Here is a 20000-nt window from a genome sequence, read left to right as displayed (position 1 = left end):
TCGCAAACGCTCTGGGGGTTAAAAGAGGAGCTCCTGGGCCGCCGAAGCTTCACCGTCACCAGCTGTTTGTCGAGGGAGAGCACGGTGGTGGTGTAGGAGAGCTTCGGAGTCTCTGGGGCCGGAAAGAAGCTCGGCTGAACAGGTTTCCACGGCGGCGTTCCGGGCACTTTGCACGTGCACTTCGGGCCCGGCAGCGGGGCAGGGAAGTCCTTGATCCATCGAATTGCAGCGTCGACTTCGTCTCTGGTTTTCAGGCGTAAACTTCCCTTTCCCTTTGGCACCTTCTCGCCACCATCCTCACTCTCACCTCTGAGGCTCTCGGCGTCTTTCCCCCGATCAGCATTTAGATCGATCTCACTTGGGACGTCCGTTAGGCTGTCAGACAAACTGGAATCTTCCTCCTTTATGCTGTCCTTGTCCACACTGCTGACGCTATCTTTTTCGTTTCCTTTCTGTATGTCACCGTGATGTCCATGTAAATGTTCTATCTTGATTTCCTCATGGTCACATTCTGATCTTGCGTCAAAACTATGATCTTCGTCTTTAACACCAAAACTGGAATCCATATCGTCACCAAAGATAGATTCCTCGTCGGCAGTACACAGATGTTCCACATCGTCCTCGTCTTCATCGTCATCCAAAAACTCTCCCAGAACTTCAGAAGAGATTCGTCCCCCTAGCTCCACACTCCGTTTTCTTTGAACTTCCCATTCTTTCTTATGCTCATACTCGCGCGGGGACTCCTCGTTTTCTTTCGATTCGTCTTCCTTGACGTTTTCCATTACTGAATTCTTTGTCACATCGGTTTCATAACATTTACCGTCGACGATGAAAGAATTGTCCAATACCAGTCGTTCGCCAGATGCTCCTGTGTAACACTCTAACACGTTAACTACACCACCACCATCCTCGAGTGACTGTCTCTCTTCACCATCACTCTTCAAATTATCGGTCTTTCCCTCACTGCCCTTCGCTCTTTCATATGCGTCCCCCTCGTTTTCTGACACATCTAAGTCACTTATCATCTCTCCTTTAATATACTCTGTCTCTTCACTACCGTCACTCTCCGATAAACTCTCTTCCTCGGGCGCCTTCTCTTCCCCTCCCTCTCTCTTTTCTCTCTCCACCTCATTCCTCTCACCCGCTCGGTCTTCTTCCAAGCCATCCTCCGAGCCCTGTAGCTCCTCCTCCTGCGCCTGCTCCTCGTCCTGGTCCCCCGTCTGGAGGAGCGTCAGCGGGGCCTGCGAAAGGTGGGTGTCGGCCTCGAGGCACACCGTCAGGAGCCTCGTCATAGCTGCTCTCAACACCAGCGCTGCCACGACCACTCGCTGCTTGTACTGAGTCACTACTAGTAACACCAAGTAGCTCAGTACCCACGGTGACGCTACCATGGAGATGAGGGCATTTTCTCTGCTGTCATTCGTAACTACCTCTCGCTCGAGCGACACTGAGCACAGTGAATAAAATTTCCATCATTTGTTCTCTGTAACTTCCACATTCAGCTACACACTCGTAACAATTGATTTTCTGGTTCACTTCTACATCGCAGAGTTAAATAATAAAACATTATGGTATCAATTCATGTAATATGTGCATTTTCCTTTCACTATTCACGTTAAAATAACTGAAAAATAAAGAGTCTGTCAGCTTTTCCTTTAAAATACGTGAGATCTGAGAATTTATCGTACTTCCTCGAAAATATAAAACGCACAAAGCGCATTATACCCTCAGTGGGGATATAATGCAAAACATAACGTGTTTGTACTGTGTCACCTTTCATCCTCCGAACGCCGCTTCCCATGCGGCATTGGGCACAGACCTCCCACCAGTAGACGACAAACGACACCAAGGCTAGAGAACAAAAAATATCGAGATGCGAGAATCAGACAGCCTCAACACCAGAGCTTCTGACGTCGGTCCTGAGCACCAGAGACGAGAAAACATGAGTGTCTGTCTGAACGTGAGTGTGTATGTCTTGGCTGGACGCACAAGACCCACAGAACCGCCGTGACACCTTGCACCGTGCCAAACTGGTGTGCGCGAATGACTCAACGCAGAACCCAACACTCCCCCGCGGGTTCACAAACAACAGGAAATATATCGGTTAAGGTCCACACGGTCGCCATTAACACACAATGGTGTACCTGCGCGGATCACGCCGATAATACAGGCCTTTTTAAAGGATTATTCCCAGGGCTCGGTTTACGAAATGTGCCTTTAATGGCGCCCTGTTAAAAGCGTAAAAAAAAAAATAATAATTTCCCGATTCAGGAACGCTTAATACTATTCTACTATCCTTGAGTCGTGACAAGCCCTACGCGCTTGCCAGTGCCCTGAGCCGATGAAAGTGCCCAGACACAGACCATGATATGCATGACCCAGCATACCCGGTGCCCAAAATGGTGCCTCAAAGTGTCTAGCGACTTGCGAAGGAATTTACGTGGTATGCTGACGAGGGCCTTGCAGCAAACTCCTATACTGACCCAACCGCTGAAAAATGCCGTTTTATCAGTAAATAGTGCTAGTGATCTTCGCAATAGCGCAAGGCCGGCCCAAGGATCAAATGAAGGTCCGGCAGCCCACTCCGGTAACGCCGTTTGTCTGGATTTCCAAACAGGTTGACATCTATTACCGATAAGTGGAGCGACGGAATGGGAATAATGATTGCAACGCTGTACTACTGCTAACAGCATCCAAATGTAGAAAAATCCAATAAGAGCTGATGGTGACGCCGACAATAACAACACGGATGTGATAATAATAATGAATAATAATAAGTGATAACAGTAAAAAAACAACTATATTACGAATAACAAAATTACAAAACAAACACAGTAACAATAATGATGATGATGATGATAACAACAATAACAACGATGATGATGATGATGATGATGATGATGATGATGATGATGATGATGATGATGATGATAATGATGATGATGATAATGATGATGATAATGATGATGATGATGATAATGATGATGATAATGATGATGATAATGATGATGATGATGATGATGATGATGATGATAACTGCAATAATAATGATGACAGTACAAATTTCACTCCCTTCGTCAAAACACTACAAAAGCTTTAACGAATATCATCAAATATTTTAAGTCGCACCAACGTCTTAGGTTACTAACGGTATCACGACGATAGTTTAGGTCTTGAACCTTCACAAAGATCCAAAGGCTTTCGCCCCCCCCCCCCCCTTCCCCCACCTACTTCCTCGGGGCAAACGACATAACCATCTTTTGGCTGAACCATCTGTGCTACGGATCACGTCCCTCTAAACCATCTCCTCTCTCCCTATCTATTTCTTGTCCTTCTCCCCTACTACGCCTCCTTCAGGTTTTCATTTATCGTCTTTCTTCATAGTTATTGTTATGCCTTTTGTGCCTTATTCCCCCCTTCCTTGCCTTCGATCTCTATTCCCTCTCTTCTCTTATCTGATTAACGGATTCCCATTCCTGACGTTATCGTTTTATTGTTAATATTTCGTTAATCCGACACCCATTCGGAACACCCTCTTCGTCTGCACCCATTTCTCTGCTTGTGTTTTTTTTTTATATGTCTGTTTTCTGTCTCTGTTATATCCTTGTATTTTCCTCTCCCTGATTGCCTTTCTCTTAATCCAGCTCGTTCCCTCGTTTTCTCTCGCCTCTCTCTCTCTCTCTTGTCTCTCTCGTCTATCGTTTTCTCTCGTCTCTTTCTCACACACACACACTCTCTCTCTCACTAACACTCTCTCTCTCTCTCTCTCTCTCTCTCTCTCTCTCTCTCTCTCTCTCTCTCTCTCTCTCTCTCTCTCTCTCTCTCAGAACCAGACAGACCAATAAAAAATCGCAATCAGCAAACTTACTTTTTTACGTTCAGATTTTATACATCTCACTCATCACTTTTTTTTTTTTTTTTTTTTTTACCAAGCAAATAAACAGACAAAAAAAAAACGCACATAAAAATCATCCAATTCGCAGACACCTCAAGGTTCATAGATCATCGCGAGAAAAACGGACACCAAGGACAGAGGCGAAAACAAATCGTGGTCCGTTTTGAGGCGCGCCGAGAGGACCCCAATAAACGCGGCTCTTGATTGGCGTCTGATCGATACCTGTCAAGGGCAAGCTGGTTATTTGTTTGTTTGCAGGTGTTGTAGGCCTACGAGAGATAAGCTTGACTTTTTCTTAGCTTTCTTTTTAGCTTTGAAGATAAGGCATTGATTTTCCTTTTTTTATCTGTATTAATCATAATGTTATTTGATCTACTGTGAGATATTCGTTTTTTCTCGCTATTTTCTATAACGTATTCACTTTTTTCTATCATAACTACAAAATAACTCAAAGGCACTAACGTGAGCGAGTGTATTCCTGGCCAGAACGAAGAAATGAAGACATTATTTCATGAATATGTAAGGGGGTCAGGTATAGTGGCGTCTCCTTCTCATTATAGTACCGTTCGATATTAGAATTCTAGCTTAAACTATTTTTTCACACAGATACAGACTCACGCACGCACGCACGAGCACACACATCACACACACCACAGGTGTGTGTGTGTGTGTGTGTGTGTGTGTGTGTGTGTGTGTGTGTGGTGTGTGTGTGTGGTGTGTTGGTGTGTGTGTGTGTGTTGTGTGTGTTAAATATATATATATATATATAATATATATATATATATATAATATATATTTATATATATATATATATAAAATATATATAATATATATATAATATTATATATAATATATATATATATATATATATATAATATATATATATATATATATAATATTATTATATATATATATATATATATATATATTTTATATTAAAAATATATATATATATATATATATAATATATAATATATATTATATATATATATACTATATATATATATATATATATAATATATAATATTAAATATATATATATAAAATATTAATATATAGATTATATATATATTATTGATATATATATGCATACACATATTTTTCAGTAATCTAACATATCCTAAAATATCCTGAACTTGGAACACGGCATTAAATAATTTTGCGCAGAGTGAGAGACGCTCAAGAGTTTAATTAAAAGTGAACAAAACTGCATTATTCACAAGACAAACAGAACGGGAAGAGGCTCGGATCAAAGTCCTCGCCACATTCCGACCCGGAGAACCAACCCGACTGTATAATCTGCGATCAAACGGGGAGCGTCTGGACGACATGCAACATCTGCTACTGAGAGGGAGAGGGAGAGGGAGAGGGAGAAGAAGAGGCAAAGGGAGAGGGAGAGGGAGAGGGAGAGAGAAGAAAATAGGAGAGAAAAGGAAATAAAGAAAGAAAAAGAGAAGTAGGAGATTAAGTGACAGTGTGTGTGTGTGTGTGTGTGTGTGTGTGTGTGTGTGTGTGTGTGTGTGTGTGTGTGTGTGTGTGTGTGTGTGTGTGTGTGTGTGTGTGTACGCATGTACATGTGCATAAATATGTACATGTACATAACCATATACATTTACATGTACTTGCACATATACATATACATGTACATTTGCACATATACTTATAGATATACATGTACATATATGTGTACAAGTACATATACAAATACATTTACATTTGTATATATACACGTACCTGTTCGAGTATAAGTGCATGTACATATAAGAGTGCGTGTATGTGTACGTACATGGAGATACATATACATACAGATGCCTATACCCATGTCCATGTCCATGTATATACATATGCATGCGTGTACGTGTACGCGTACGTGTACGTATATATATATGTATATGTGTAAACGCATATGTATCTGTGCATGTCTATGTGGGTGTAAAACATTCAAAGTGCTTGTTGACATGCCAGATAACGCAAGAACAGAGCCACCAGCAGCTGCATGACGCGAGTGTCAATGCGTCCGGGCCACAGCGGGCCAGATACAACAGCATGGCCAGCCAGTTAGTGCCAGAGGCAAGTCGCGTCCCCCGCATGCCGCCCTGAGGGAGGGGGGGAGGGAAGGAGGGAGGGAGGGATGGAGGACGGGGTCACAACAAAATAGGGGAAGGAAGAGTACAGGAAAGGAGAATGAGGTAGAAGGGGAAAAAATGATGATAAGAGAACGGAAAATTAGAGAAGAAAGAAGAGGAGAAGAGTGCAGGTGAGAAGGAAGAAATGAGAGATGAATCTCTAATTAAACCTTGAAATAAAAAAAGACATTGCATGTATAATTAATATAATTCATACAAGATATATTTATACATTTTTGTCAAGGTCACAGCCTTCTTCCCGTTTCTAATCCTTTTCTCGGATTATGCCATTATGCCTCTATAGCCAAATAATAGGAATTCATATGCAATAATGCTATGTCTTGCTGTAACATGTATTTTCAATTATGAATGGTAATGTCGTTTGCTCTAAGAATGACGCAAAAATTATCTGAATCCTGTTGGTCACGTCGAATGGTCTTTTTGTCTGACTTCACAATCTTTAAATAGAAAAACATATGATCTATGCGCTAAAGAAACTTACCGAGTTAAAAAACGCTCTATAATTAGGTCAAGAGGAAGCCTCGGATTAGGGTACCTATCAAACGAGATACAAATCGTTCGCATGGGCAACACCTACTGACCCTCCTTTTCAAAACCCTCCTTCATCTCCCACCGTTCCCCCCTCCCCCCTCCCCACCTGTGAACGCGGATGCCTAGGTGCAGGTAGGGGGCGCAGAGGGGAAGGGGAACGGGGAAGAGAGGGCAGGCTAAGGATGGCTCCCGCTCGGACTCATCCCGGGAATGTCATAATTTAGAGGCGAACCACAGCTAGAGGGAACGAGGCCCGTTGTCTATAGGGGCTCCGATGTACCCGAGAGGCGAGAAGGCAGACAGTGTGGGTATGAGTGGAGGGGGAGGGGTAGCGATGGTGGGGTACGAGAAGAGGTTGCGGTATAAGAGGGGCGGTGGGGTTTGTTGGAGAGGGGGCTGGGGTGCTGTTGGAGTGGAGGTTGAAGGGGGATGAGGTGTTGGGTGTTGGGAAGGAGGGGTATTGATGGGGGTTGTGCTAGGGGAAAGGGATGGGCATTGGTAGGAGTGGGGGGAGGAGTACCCGTGATGGGAGGGGCTGGAAGAGGCATTAGGTGATGGTGGGGATCAGGAGAGAAGTGTAGATGAGGCAGATGAGGATGACGGAGGGATGTAGGTGGGTGGGGACGGTGAGGCTAGGTAGGAGGAGGGAAGCAGTCAGACGTAGGGTGGAAGAATGAAGAGGTGGGGGGGTGAGAAGAGAGAGATAGGGGGTGGGGTGAACGGAGGTTCGAATTGGGAGTTCCCTACGCTAACAGACGTATAATCCAGAAGTTTTGTTTCTTTTGCTCCTTCCTCTTCTCCCTGCAGTAAGGGCGTGGCCAAGGAAGAGAAGACACTACAATTTGAATTTCAAAAATGAGATACATACGAATTCATAGGCCTAGTGTGCGGTGAAAATATTCCTGATTGACCGACTGAATAGTTTACTTTGTTAATGACTAGAAATGCTCATTACGAAAATGGTAATTATAGTTAGACGAAATAGAAATACATCAAGTCGGAAACGATGAATGTTAAAATAATGATAATAGCAACACTCTGGCTGAAGAAACGAAAAATAATAAAAACAGCAATGATGATGATGATAAACAAGTAAAACGATAATAATGATAATGATGGCGATGACCCTAATCATCACCACAGTAATAACATCAAGCACAACACACCGACAAAAGAAATCTCGGTTTTCCGCCTGTATTCTCCCAAAATATTTTCTCTGGAGGCGCGAAGGTTTGTTCAGCTCGGCAAAGTGATTAATGAACATTCGCGGCGGGTGTTCACTTCCCCTCCGCTTTTGTTAACACTCTCGATCCGAACCCGATCCAAAAATAGACATGTAAATATTTACGTACTCTTCACGCGTAATTTATAAGGAATGTATTGTTTGGCTTCGAACAGCTGATTAGGTGGCTTGCCGCATCTGTGACCGACGTGTTGAAAGTACATGCATTATCTTATCTTTCCCGACAACACTGGCTGTCTCGGCCCTCGAGTGGGACAACCCGGCTGGCATGTGAAGTTCATCCTGACATGTAGTGTATTCATTAAGCACACAATTCCGTATTTACAAAGGGGTAATTTTCAATTTTCCTGTTTATTTACATCAGCTTTATAGTAAGCTGTCGGTTTTACGATGCTATCCCAAACTGTTACAAGTAATATTGACTACTTGCATCGAAACTGTCAACACTATTCCTGCTGTCTGCATTTCCAAATCCGTACCATTATCAACTTCTCTACGATTATCATCACTGTATACGTCAACATCGTCTCAAAGCTTATCTTAATGCGATTTAACAGCGATTTGATTTACTTCCGCTACGCGTTTTATTGCGCATTTTAAGCACATCAATCTCAATTAATCTCACAACAACAATCAAACAGGGAACGGCAAAAACGAACAATTACCGTAATAGCCACGCAACAATTCTCACCTATTATTTCAGTCCTTACAACAACGGCTACTTAAAAAATGGCGTACTTCTTTCGTCGCAGATTTCTCTCCCTTAATCCGAGGACAACGAGAACACTCCTGCAACCTCGCCTGCATCGTCGCTAAGCCGGCAATTAAATCTTGATCCCCCGCGGCGAGATCGAGTTAAAATAGACACCACCGCATCGACTTCACTCTGTGCTGGTCTTCATTTTTAATGTAATACACTGAACTAGGGACGCAATCGAAGGCATAGCAACGGAGGAACATACAGTAATATCGAGGCACTTGATCTTAAGGACTCCCCCTTGTTGGCACATAGTGACTGAACAGAGGAGCCTGAACGGGTGAACATCCCTTGCAAAAAAGATCTCCCTTAGATGTTCATCAGCATCACAGACACTATATATACACGTCAACAACAAAATCATTTTTCCTCTCGCGACACGATTCCTTTCAGGGCAACTTTAACATCACTTCGGTCACCAGGAGGAGCGCCAGGAACCCGCCAACGAGACAAAGAGACTAGGCAGGAAGCGGCAAAAACTGCAAGCGGTTCTGGACAGCCGATAAGCCCCGCCGGCCGCCTGCCTCCTCGGGGATCAGCTGGGCGGCGTTTTCGGTGCAAAAACATCTCCCAAGGTTGCTAATCATCTGCATTGCAATATTAATGCAACATCTATAAAACAATTTCCCTTTTCACAGCATAAACGACGCGATTATATTCTCGTTATGTTATTTAAAATAATGACTAAATAATAACTAAAATGTGCGAACGAACTCACTGCACTTCACATACACCAGACAGAAACCGCGATGTCTTTACGCCGCAAGCACTGATAATGGGATAGATAGTGTGTCGACGGAGCGCCAGAAATCAAAGAACTAATCGATAAAACGTTCATGAGGCCCACGCGTGAAGCACTTGCCTGACGCAGCAACATGGAGGAGGAACCATGCGCGTCGCCTTCCCCACCGCGCTAGTCACTCACCGTGTTACTAATCCATTATGTGTAACAGACATGACTCACGCGCGGAAGTAGTGTCTATATTCTATTCCGTTACACATTCGAACACAACAAATGCGATTTATTTACAATATATTCAATAAAACATAGTTATATAAAATAAATAATTTGACATATCAAAGTTCCACTTTATTATTCTCTATGAAATGGAATCCATATATAGCCGCAAATAGTAGAATTCACGCCAGTCAAGAGACAGAGGCTAAAAGGCCTCGCATCTGAGTGACGAGATCTGACCTACTTTATTGGCCCGCACTAAGGTAATCTGCTGCTAATCTCCTTTTCTAATAATAGATATAAATTTAACATTTCGTTCACCATTTCTGTTGAACGCCCTCGTTACCGGTAATCCTTTGAGTATAACGCACTATTCCCTTTTCAAGCGTTTCATGGAATTCCAGCGCTTCGTGCAAAGAACAAACCCCATTAACTTTTATAAATGCTCGAGGACATCCCGAGCGCAAATACAAAAGTCGTCCTCCCTTAGAAAAGCGCCCCCCCCTCAACCCCTTTCACACCGCTACCTCATTCTTCGTTTCCCAAAATAGGTATCATGACGGCCCCTCCGAGGTACATCTTCCTCCACAATGCACATGGTTCGTTAGCGTGACAGAGGCGGGAGACAAAAGCCAGAAGTGCGGCTGAGAAGATGACACGGCCGGCTCGGCTGGGTGACTCCCGCCTCAGGTCAGGACCTTTGTGGGCGATGATGACCTGTTCCAAACTCCCCTATCACCCCTCCCTCCCTTCCCCTGCCCACACCTGAGTCCTAGCGTCCACCACCGCCACCCCCTGCCAACGCTGGGTATGACGAACACTATGGGAGCCAGGAGGGGACTGGATCTGGCGTAAGACGGGAAGGCAGGGGGTTTCTCCTGGGTCAACCACCCGTGGGTCGGTACTCACAACAGGAGTTAGCTGAAGAGAAAGGTCGGCGTGGATGAAATGAAATTAATTTTTCGAAACTGCTGTGCATTTCCCGAATGTCTGTTTAACCAGGATGACTTTAATTGGCAACGCCTTTTTGTTAAGATGGGGATTTCATGATCATTCTCAAAAAGACAAAGTCACCCCGAGCGATAAGTTCAGAGCCTCGGTTTCTTCTGTCTCCCAGTACCTGCCTCACCTTGAACGTCAGTCCCACGAAAAAGAGAGAGAGAGAGAGAGAGAGAGAGAGAGAGAGAGAGAGAGAGAGAGAGAGAGAGAGAGAGAGAGAGAGAGAGAGAGAGAGAGAGAGAGAGAGAGAGAGAGAGAGAGAGAGAGAAAAGAGAGAGAAGAGAGAGAGAGAGAGAGAGAGAGAGAGAGAGAGAGAGAGAGAGAGAGAGAGAGAGAGAGAGAGAAATCGATAACAGACGTTGTTTCCCTTTCCGCGAGAAATTTAATACTACCGTCCGAAAACACAGGAGAGCCTCTACCTTGTAAACAAATCTTCGCAGACGTACGGTCACCTAACACCAAATCGCCCTTTCACCTAATCCTCCTTCGCCTACCTGTCCCCTCGCTCCCCGATTCACCTGCCTCTGTGACTTCATCTATATCTGCATTTTGTGGAGTCACGTTCCTCTCCAACACCCGGATGGCCAAGCGCTGCGACATGTATTGAAATATGTAGCGTGTACTCTGAACTCTCACTTTTACTCGCCTCCTCTCTCCTCTCTTCGTCTCCTCTCTCCCCTTCTTTTTCTTCTCCTTCTCCATCTTCTTTTCTCGTTCTTTCTTCACCCTCCTCTCTCAATTTCTCTGTGTCATTGTCTGCCTGTCTTTTTCTCAGTTTGTCTGTAAGTCTGTTAGTCTCTTTCGTTCTATCTTTTTCTCTATCTTTCCCTCTTCCCCTCCCTCCCTCTCTTTACCTCTCTGTCTATCTGTCTGCTGTCTGTCTGTCCGTCTGTGTGTCTATCTGTCTGTCTATCTATCTATCTGTTTGTCTGTCTGTGTCTCTCACTGTCTTTGTCTGTCTGTCTGTCTGTCTGTCTGTTTGCCTGTCTGTCTGTCTCTCTCTCTCTCTCTCTCTCTCACTCTCTCTCCCTCCCCCTCGTGGCTACATACAGCAACATTTTTTTTTCAGAGAGAATAAACCCCCGACTGTATTCACTTTACGGCCTGTTTCAACCCACCGAAGACCCACGTGAACTAGAAACCCAAGCTCTATTCTGTATCAAATAATTATCCCTCTTGTGTCTGCAGCGTCGAAAGCGCCCTTTACCCTTTCGAATAATCCAAAGAACAAAACTTCCTTGCGAGGATTATGCGCGTTCATAACCCAAAAAAATTGCAGAGGCTCCAGGTTACGATGGCCATAAAGGACAAGATGGCGCGCATTAGGGAATGAGCGGAGGAGAGTGCCACCGCGGAGATGCGACGCTCCCTTTACTGTACGTCAGTTCTCGCGGACGATAATGCGCCCGCGGTTTATGGTGGGTCGGCGCCCGTAAGTAAGGTATCTTGTAGATGTAAAGGAAGGAATTCGAGTAGAAAGGAAGACATACAGAGCCAATATGCACGAATTTTATACATATACATGCATCCATGTGGGTATATGACTGTCGACGAATACATCCCTAAATATACACTGTGCAAAAATGCATGTCGTATGCACACGTGTAAAAACTCTAAACCTAAATGTATTTTACTGCATACATGGCTTTGTAGCGACTTACGAGGATTTACTTTCGGAGATTTACAGGTATTATTGTGCTCTTGCTGTATTATTCAAACGAGCAACCCTGCACCTGCGCGCAAGGGAACATAGTATTTTTTTTTTTCTTTAAATGTACACGTTTCACTTCCTTCTTAACCATTTTTTGCTCAATTGTGTTTATATACGTAGTAATTTTTCGTTTTTTTTTTTACCGAGGTGGCCTCCTCGTTCGTCAGCATCGACAAGCCTAACCCCACCGGCTGTATCTCGGACCGCTCCCGTATATGGCAAGTAGATGTAAATTCTGGCGTACTGCATATGGATGTGGGGTCGGGAAGGGATTTCACGCGAATCTGGCCACCGTGCTCTCGGCGTCTACCTGTTTCGCCCGGGGCACTAAATGACGTGCAGATAGAATAGGTATTTCAAGGGAGGAAAGGCACGCAAACACGTATCAACATAGATCTAATAGGGACATACAGAATTTAGCAGGGAAGAAACGCTGGGTAAAAATAGGCTTGTTATTCTACGTCGTACGAATATGGAACCGAAAACATGCAATGGGAGTAACATAAATGGGACAAGCGGAAGTATTAAAACCTTTTTAACGCAGCACACACACACACACACACTCAGCCATTAGCGTTCACGAAGGTTTCTTAATTTTACAACCAGGGCGTACGAGCAAGCGGGAGGGCGGGCGGGCGCTGGCCCTCTATACCTGAGTGATGACGCTCCGCCCACTCGGCTTGAGACACCGGGAAGGTGGGCGCGAAAGAATCGGGATAAAAAGTCTAATAACTGAAATAACGAAACAAAATGCGAGCAGAGGAAATGCTACGGATTGGCCAAGGCTGGTTTCGTTTGATTTCCGAGCGATGTTGACGGACTTACTAGTTCACCGTTTGGCATTGCTTAACTTTAAACGTCTGGTTTGTTTTGCTTAAGACAAACATAAACGTCTCCGTAAATCAGATATGCATGCCATAAACACGAAACTGTCGAGGTACGCTTGTTTTGCCCCCGACTCCACTGAGGAAGCAGCGCCCTTTGACCCCTCGCAGCCCTCCCCCTCTAATGGGTCACGTAGGGAAGTAAACAATCGATGCGCCCATTACCCTGCTTGTTGCAAGGTCAAGCCGCACGCACAGGAAGCGCTGCGCATTATATATACGTAATAATAACTCTATTGAAGCTAAATTAACCGCATTAGGGACGAAGGGTTACAGGTGAAGGATAATCGGGATCTTCCTCATGGCCGCGGCTTCGATCTTGACGCCCGCACGCCCTCGCGCCCACTACGGCCGGGCGCAGCAAAACCGACATTGATGCTTGGCAAAACTGCCTTGCTTATAACGGTTGTAGATCGTCTGTGCCAAACTCTAGAATTCATGGTTTTCGTTGTCAAAAGCACTTTGTATCTATATCAATCCAATTCATAATCTAATAATTTACGAGCAAACGAATCCATACCCCTACACCCACTCGATGTCTAAATGGAAACATCATAGCATTTAACACATCAAGCTACTGTATCAAATATCAAATTCGCTGAAACATGACCGCTGAACGAAAGTTTCTCCCGGCAAAGTCTGGGTAACACGCCTCACATGTCATCATACATTCACCAGCTCTACCCGCCTGGGCATCCACCGCGCTTTATTTGGTGCCCAGCGAGGATACCTTCACCCATGCCGATTCAGCCGGACCGCCGACCACCACGGATGGGTGTATTTGTGTACGAATGCATTTCTGTGTGTGTGTGTGTGTGTGTGTGTGTGTGTGTGTGTGTGTGTGTGTGTGTGTGTGTGTGTGTGTGTGTGTGCGCGTGCGCGTGCGTCGATATTTATATGCACTGTATGTTTAATGACTGTATGAATGCATGTTAAACTACATGGATTTTTTTGTATTTATGAACTAATGTATGCATGAATGAACGGACGGAAAAATAGATGGACGGATGCACGAACAGACGCTCGCAAGCACGCACGCACGCCTGCACAGGCCCCGCGCGCCCGGAAGCCAGACGCGATGCAGCTCCGCCCAACCCTCGCTTCTCCGGGCGGTGGGCGAGTGTTTTCTTCGCTCGTCGTTCAGAGAAGAAGCGGCGCCGGGGATGCAGCCCTGCGTGAACACTTCCTGTACGGGCTGGCAACTCCCGCGAAACAAAGCTCGATTCCACATTCGGGCGCGGCGCAAAAACGCTCTCGAGGCGCGCATGCAACCCGGGTTGAGATCATGCACTCATGCCACCTCCACAGTTACGCCGACTGCGTGCTTGGATTCGCAGAGTGCGAATGGGTACACCTGGGACACCTTGGTGATTGCAGGGGTGAATGTGTGGGTATGTATGTGAATGTGAGCATGCTTGTGAGTGTGCGGTGTGTATATAATATACACATATATATATGTATATATATGTGTATGTTGTGATGCTCTTGGAGTGAGAACGTGGTAGGGTCCCCAGTTCCTTATCACGGAGAGTGCCGGTGTTTACCTTTTTAGGTAATCATTCTCTCTATTTTATCCGGGCTTGGGACCAGCACTGACTTTGGCTAGGTAGGCAATCGAGGTGAAGTTCCTATATGTGTGTGTGTGTGTGTGTGTTGCTGAGCGCTGCTTAAGAAACTATCGCCAAAAAGAAAAAGACAAATTCCCCTGGATATCTGAAAAAACACTAAGTGAAATTGAAACAAGATGCCTAAAATCAAAGGGTATCAATAATCCAGTTGAAGAAGTAATTTACAAAAAACAAAATACAAAAATTCAAAGATTATTGCGACAAGATAAGGAAAAATATTTAAATGAACATTGCCAGAGAATTGAAAACTGTTCTATCAATAAGACAACTAAAGAACTCTACCAAGGAGTACGAAACATCACACGAAAATTTAAACCTACAATGGACACTATCAAAACTGAAGATGGACTTGTTTTATGTGATGGAAAAGAAGTCAAGGATAGATGGAATCAATATTGTTCTAACCTATACAAAAGAATAAAGATCTAACAACAACATAAATTAGACTCAGTGACAGCGAAGATGAACCACCGCCACTGCTAGACGAAGTTATAAAAGCCATAAAAGAGTTAAAGAATAACAAGAGCCCGGGAATGGATGAAATAACAGCGGAACTAATCAAGAATGCTGGCGAAAGTGTTGAATACTTCTTCTACAAACTTTGTACAAAAATTTGGAATGAAAGAAGATGGCCAGAAGACTGGGTAAAATCAGTCTTTGCTCCCATACCTAAAAAAGGTGACGCACTCCAATGCAACAATAACAGGACAATTGCATTAATAAGTCACAGCAGCAAAATTTTGTTGAAAATTATTGCTGAAAAGAATGAAGTTGAAGTTAAGAGAAGAAATTGCAGACGAACAAGCAGGTTTTTTGCCCTGGAAAAGGTACCAGAAACCAGATTCTAAATCTGAAATTGATCATAGAGAAAAAAAGAGAACATCAGAAAGACCTATACCTGTGTTTCATCGATTACTTGAAAGCTTTTGATACTGATCACGATATCCTCTGGAATAACATGAACGATATGAAGTTTCCAAAACACATCATCCAACTAATAAAAGCCATGTATGACCCACAACAAGCAACTGTAAGAACCACTTATGGGTTAACAGAATGGTTCGAAGTCAAACAAGGAGTGCGACAGGGTTGCATTCTGTCTCCGCACCTTTTTAACATATATTCTGAAACAATTATGAGAGGTGCTCTGGAGAATTTTGAAGGAACTGTAGATGTCGGAGGATACAAAATATCAAATCTAAGGTACGCCGATGTAGTTTTGATTGCCAGCAGTATCACTGAACTGCAACAGCTACTAGATAGGGTTGGAGAAGCAAGCGAAGGGCTGGCTTGTTTCTTAATGCCAAGAAAACTAAGATCGTGAAGATTCAAGGATGACCGGCAGTGAACAGTGATGAGCATGTTACAATCAATGGAGTGGTTGTGGAAAATGTGAAGTTCACTTATCTTGGAGCTCTTTTGACTAATACATATGATGATTCACCGGAGATAAAAAGAAGAATTACCATTTCCAAGGGTGCCACAGTTGCTCTCAATAACATCTGAAAAGACCGAAGCATTGCCTTATGGACAGAGCTGAGGTTATTGAACTCATTAGTTTTCCCAATTGCATCATATGGTTCTGAGTGTTGGGTGCTGAAGATAGATGAGAAAAAGATCAATAGTTTTGAAATGTGGTGTTACAGTCAAGTACTACGTATTAACTGGACAGAGAAGAAAACGAATGATGAAGTGCTGAGAAAAATAAATTGTAAAGACCAGCTGTTGGATATCTTGAACAAAAGAAAATTAAAGTTTATTGGTCATGTGATAAGAAGTAAAAGTATTGAGAAAAACTTGCTGACAGGGATGATGATAGGAAACAGAGGAAGAGGCAAACCGAAGACAAGACTGAGCGACAACATCAAAGATATTTGCGGGCTGTCGATGGTACAAGTGGAAAGAAAAGCGCAAGATCGAGTTGAGTGGCAAAGGATGGTGGATGCTGCTCAAACATGAGCATACCGTTATTGATGATATATATCTGACAGGGATGGTGATAGGAAACAGAGGAAGAGGCAAACCAGAGACAAGACTGAGCGACAACATCAAGATATTTGCGGGTTGTCGATGGTACAAGTGGAAAGAAAAGCGAAGATCGAGTTGAGTGGCGAAGGATGGTGGAGAGGTCCACGCTGCTCAAACATGAGCATACCATTATTGATGATGATATATATACCATTCTTATATGGATCGCTATGATCAGGTTCTGGCAGATATATAATTTTTTTTACATATATAACAAAAGAAAACTTCAGAAAAAATTATTTCTAGTTATAACACTCGTAATCCTGAGAACAGTAGTTTAATCATTAGTAGAGTGGGGATAAGTGAAACTTATCAGTGATATTGACTAACCCAAATAATAAAATCATACATAATTTACTCGTAAAACCACAGCAAAATACTGTAGTGAGTAACCCAGTATCAATTTCATATACAGAGGGCAACCATCACTTTAGACTGGCTAAATGTAAGGATGTGTGTGTGGTTCGGTTACCAGGATAGAAATATTCACACAAAAGGAAAATTGAATGATTAAGCTCAAGCTTCCATACTGAACTAGGTCCCATAGTAGAAGCTGCATTGTACTACATAACTCATATGTCGCTCAAAGCACTTACGTAGATCCACAGTGACATGCCACATAAATTTACTAAATCATTTCACCAGTACGATACCTGATCACACCCTACGCAAGATATCTCCGAAGATCCACAACAAGACACCAGTCATAAAACCTAGGGGCACAGGCATTGCACAGCATGCACCCAAGGCCGCACACTACATAATATCTGCCTCATGTACTTATAGTAGCTAATCCTATTTAGTTCCTCCCTTACCATTTACCGGTACCCCCAATAGCTGTAATGGACAAACATATGTAATCTATTTCTTACCACCTGCCGGTAACCCCTGTACCTGAAATGGGCAGACTTGTATACTTTATATTCCATCATCTGTTGGTGGCTTAACATTATTTGATCCAGTTTCCTTCATACAATAAATTACAGTGGAAGGCATGAGATATCCTCGCACCCCTATCAACCAGAAAAGCAATCCTACCGTAATTCCAAAAATGATAGGGAAAAGATAACAGACACATAGACCAAACAGTTGCCAAAGGAAACTAATCATCCTCTAAGATTGTTTAACCCATTAACAACTGTCATTCAATATTACCAGTGGCTTAACGTCCTCCCCTCTTTTCACACTGCAGTTGACGACTTACCATACGTACTCACTACTCTTAATATCAGCAAGCCAATTTAAGATGTCTCCGTAAAACCAGAGTAAGCCTCCAAGTGCCAGTCCGAAAATATTAGAGAGGGCACAGCATGCACCTAAACCAGCCAGTTGATAAAAGTAACCGTCTAACTTCGACTTTGCAATTTAAATTCCACTTTGAATTATCATCTTGTAATTTTATTGTTGTATCAACTTCTTAGATACGGGATACCTTTTAACCAGACAGTTTAATTATACTTATACCTACTATGATACTTGCTAATGACGCTACTGTTCATCTTAGTAAATGAGAAAATTAGAACTAGAATTATTGGTGTCTAATCTATTTGTAATTTTATATATAAGAAGGAAAGGTGAAGAGACTTATAAATTCACAGTTTAATTTGACTTATCCCTACTATGATACTTGCTAATGACACTACTGTTCATCTTAGTGAATGAGAGAATTAGAACTAAAATTACGACGGCAATCTGAGTTCGAGGGTTCGAGTCCTCGACCGGCGCGTTGTTCCTTTGGGCAAGAAACTTCACCTACCTAGCCAATGGATGGGCAAGCCAGCGCCCAAGTCAGTGCCAGTCCCAAGCCCGGGTTAATAGAGAGGGTTGGCGTCAGGAAGGGCATCCGGCCATAAAAGATATCTGCCAGAACCTGATCATGGCGACCCCATAAAATAAAGGGATAAAGCTAAGAAAAACAACAACTTTATTCGTCTTTTTATATATGCATATATATATATATATATATATATATATATATATATATATATATATATAAATATATATACACAGATATAAAAAGACGAGAATGAATGAGTGAGCTCGAACTTCCATACTAGACTAATTGTACTACATAATTCATAAATCGCGCAAAGTACTTCCGTAGATCCAGTTTTTTTTTTTTTTTTTTTTTACGATATGTTCATGTTTGAGCCGCCGCGGTCAAAGCACGATACTTAATTGTAGTTTTCATGCTGTGATGCTCTTGGAGTGAGTACGTCTTGTCTTCGGCAAACCGAAGACTGAGCGACAATATCAAAGATATTTGCGGGCTGTCGATGGTATAAGTGGAAAGAAAAGCGTAAGATCGAGTTTAGTGGCGAAGGATGGTGGAGAGGTCCACGGCTGCTCAAACATGAGCATACCGTTATTGATTGATATAAATATATATATGTGCATGTGTGTGTGTGTGAGTGCTAACCTAACATCCCTATCAACCAGAAGAGAATCCTACCATAACTCCAAAAATGTTAGGGAAAAGACAGCAGACACATAGACCAGACAGTTGCCAAAGGACACTACTCATCCTCAAAGATTGTTATACACATTAACGATTGTCTTTCAATATTGCTGGTCGCTTAGCGTCGTTTGATACTTTCGCACTGCAGTTGACGACGTACCACACGCATCCACTACCAGAAAAAATATCAGTCCTGAGTAAGCCTCCACCGATCATTCCCACAATATTAGGAAAGAGGCAGCACACAGATTAACCAGCCAGTTGATAAAGATAACTGTCCAACTGCGATATCTCAATGCAATGTTCACTTTTCGTTTCCATTTTGTAATCTTATTGTTGTATCAACTTCTTAGATGCAGGATACCTTCCGGCTCAGACTAGATATATGTGTGTACGTATGTGGTCGCCCGCACATGCGCGTGAGCATACGCACAGATTATACTAAATACGGTAGTGAGTCTGTCGTAAATATGGTGTGTTGAGAACCACCAAAATTATTAATTAAACAACTACCCTGGGAAGGGATCATCACACACACACATACATATATACGACTGCTGCAATAGTCAAGTGGTTAGTTAGAACACTGGACTCCGACCCTTGTGGTCCCTAGTTCAGTTCCCCGTCGCGGCGGTCGTAAAAATACCTGAGGTCCGACTGCTGTCTTGAGCCCGATCTCACGGCGAGAAAACGACATATCGCCTTGAGAAGTCAAAACGCAGGTATCGTAGGTAAAATCGCCGCCGTGGCACAATTGTTAG

General features: G+C 43.2%; 1 protein-coding gene across 2 annotated transcripts in view; it reads right to left on the bottom strand.

Moving 5' to 3' along the window:
- The window catches only part of LOC119575410, a 26869-nt gene that overhangs the window by 1333 nt on the left and 5536 nt on the right, over positions 1–20000 (bottom strand). For both annotated transcript variants that reach the window (XM_037923009.1, XM_037923008.1), the window contains exon 2: positions 1–1624. This exon is cut by the window's left edge and continues 1333 nt beyond it. In XM_037923009.1, coding sequence (XP_037778937.1) covers positions 1–1391 — 1391 coding nt within the window. In that variant the 5' untranslated portion in view covers positions 1392–1624. The remainder of the gene's footprint in view (positions 1625–20000) is intronic.

This window comes from Penaeus monodon, chromosome 7 (genome assembly GCF_015228065.2).
Source record: "Penaeus monodon isolate SGIC_2016 chromosome 7, NSTDA_Pmon_1, whole genome shotgun sequence".
In the NCBI taxonomy this organism is placed as follows: domain Eukaryota; kingdom Metazoa; phylum Arthropoda; class Malacostraca; order Decapoda; family Penaeidae; genus Penaeus; species Penaeus monodon.
This window is presented reverse-complemented; position numbering and strand designations above follow the sequence as displayed.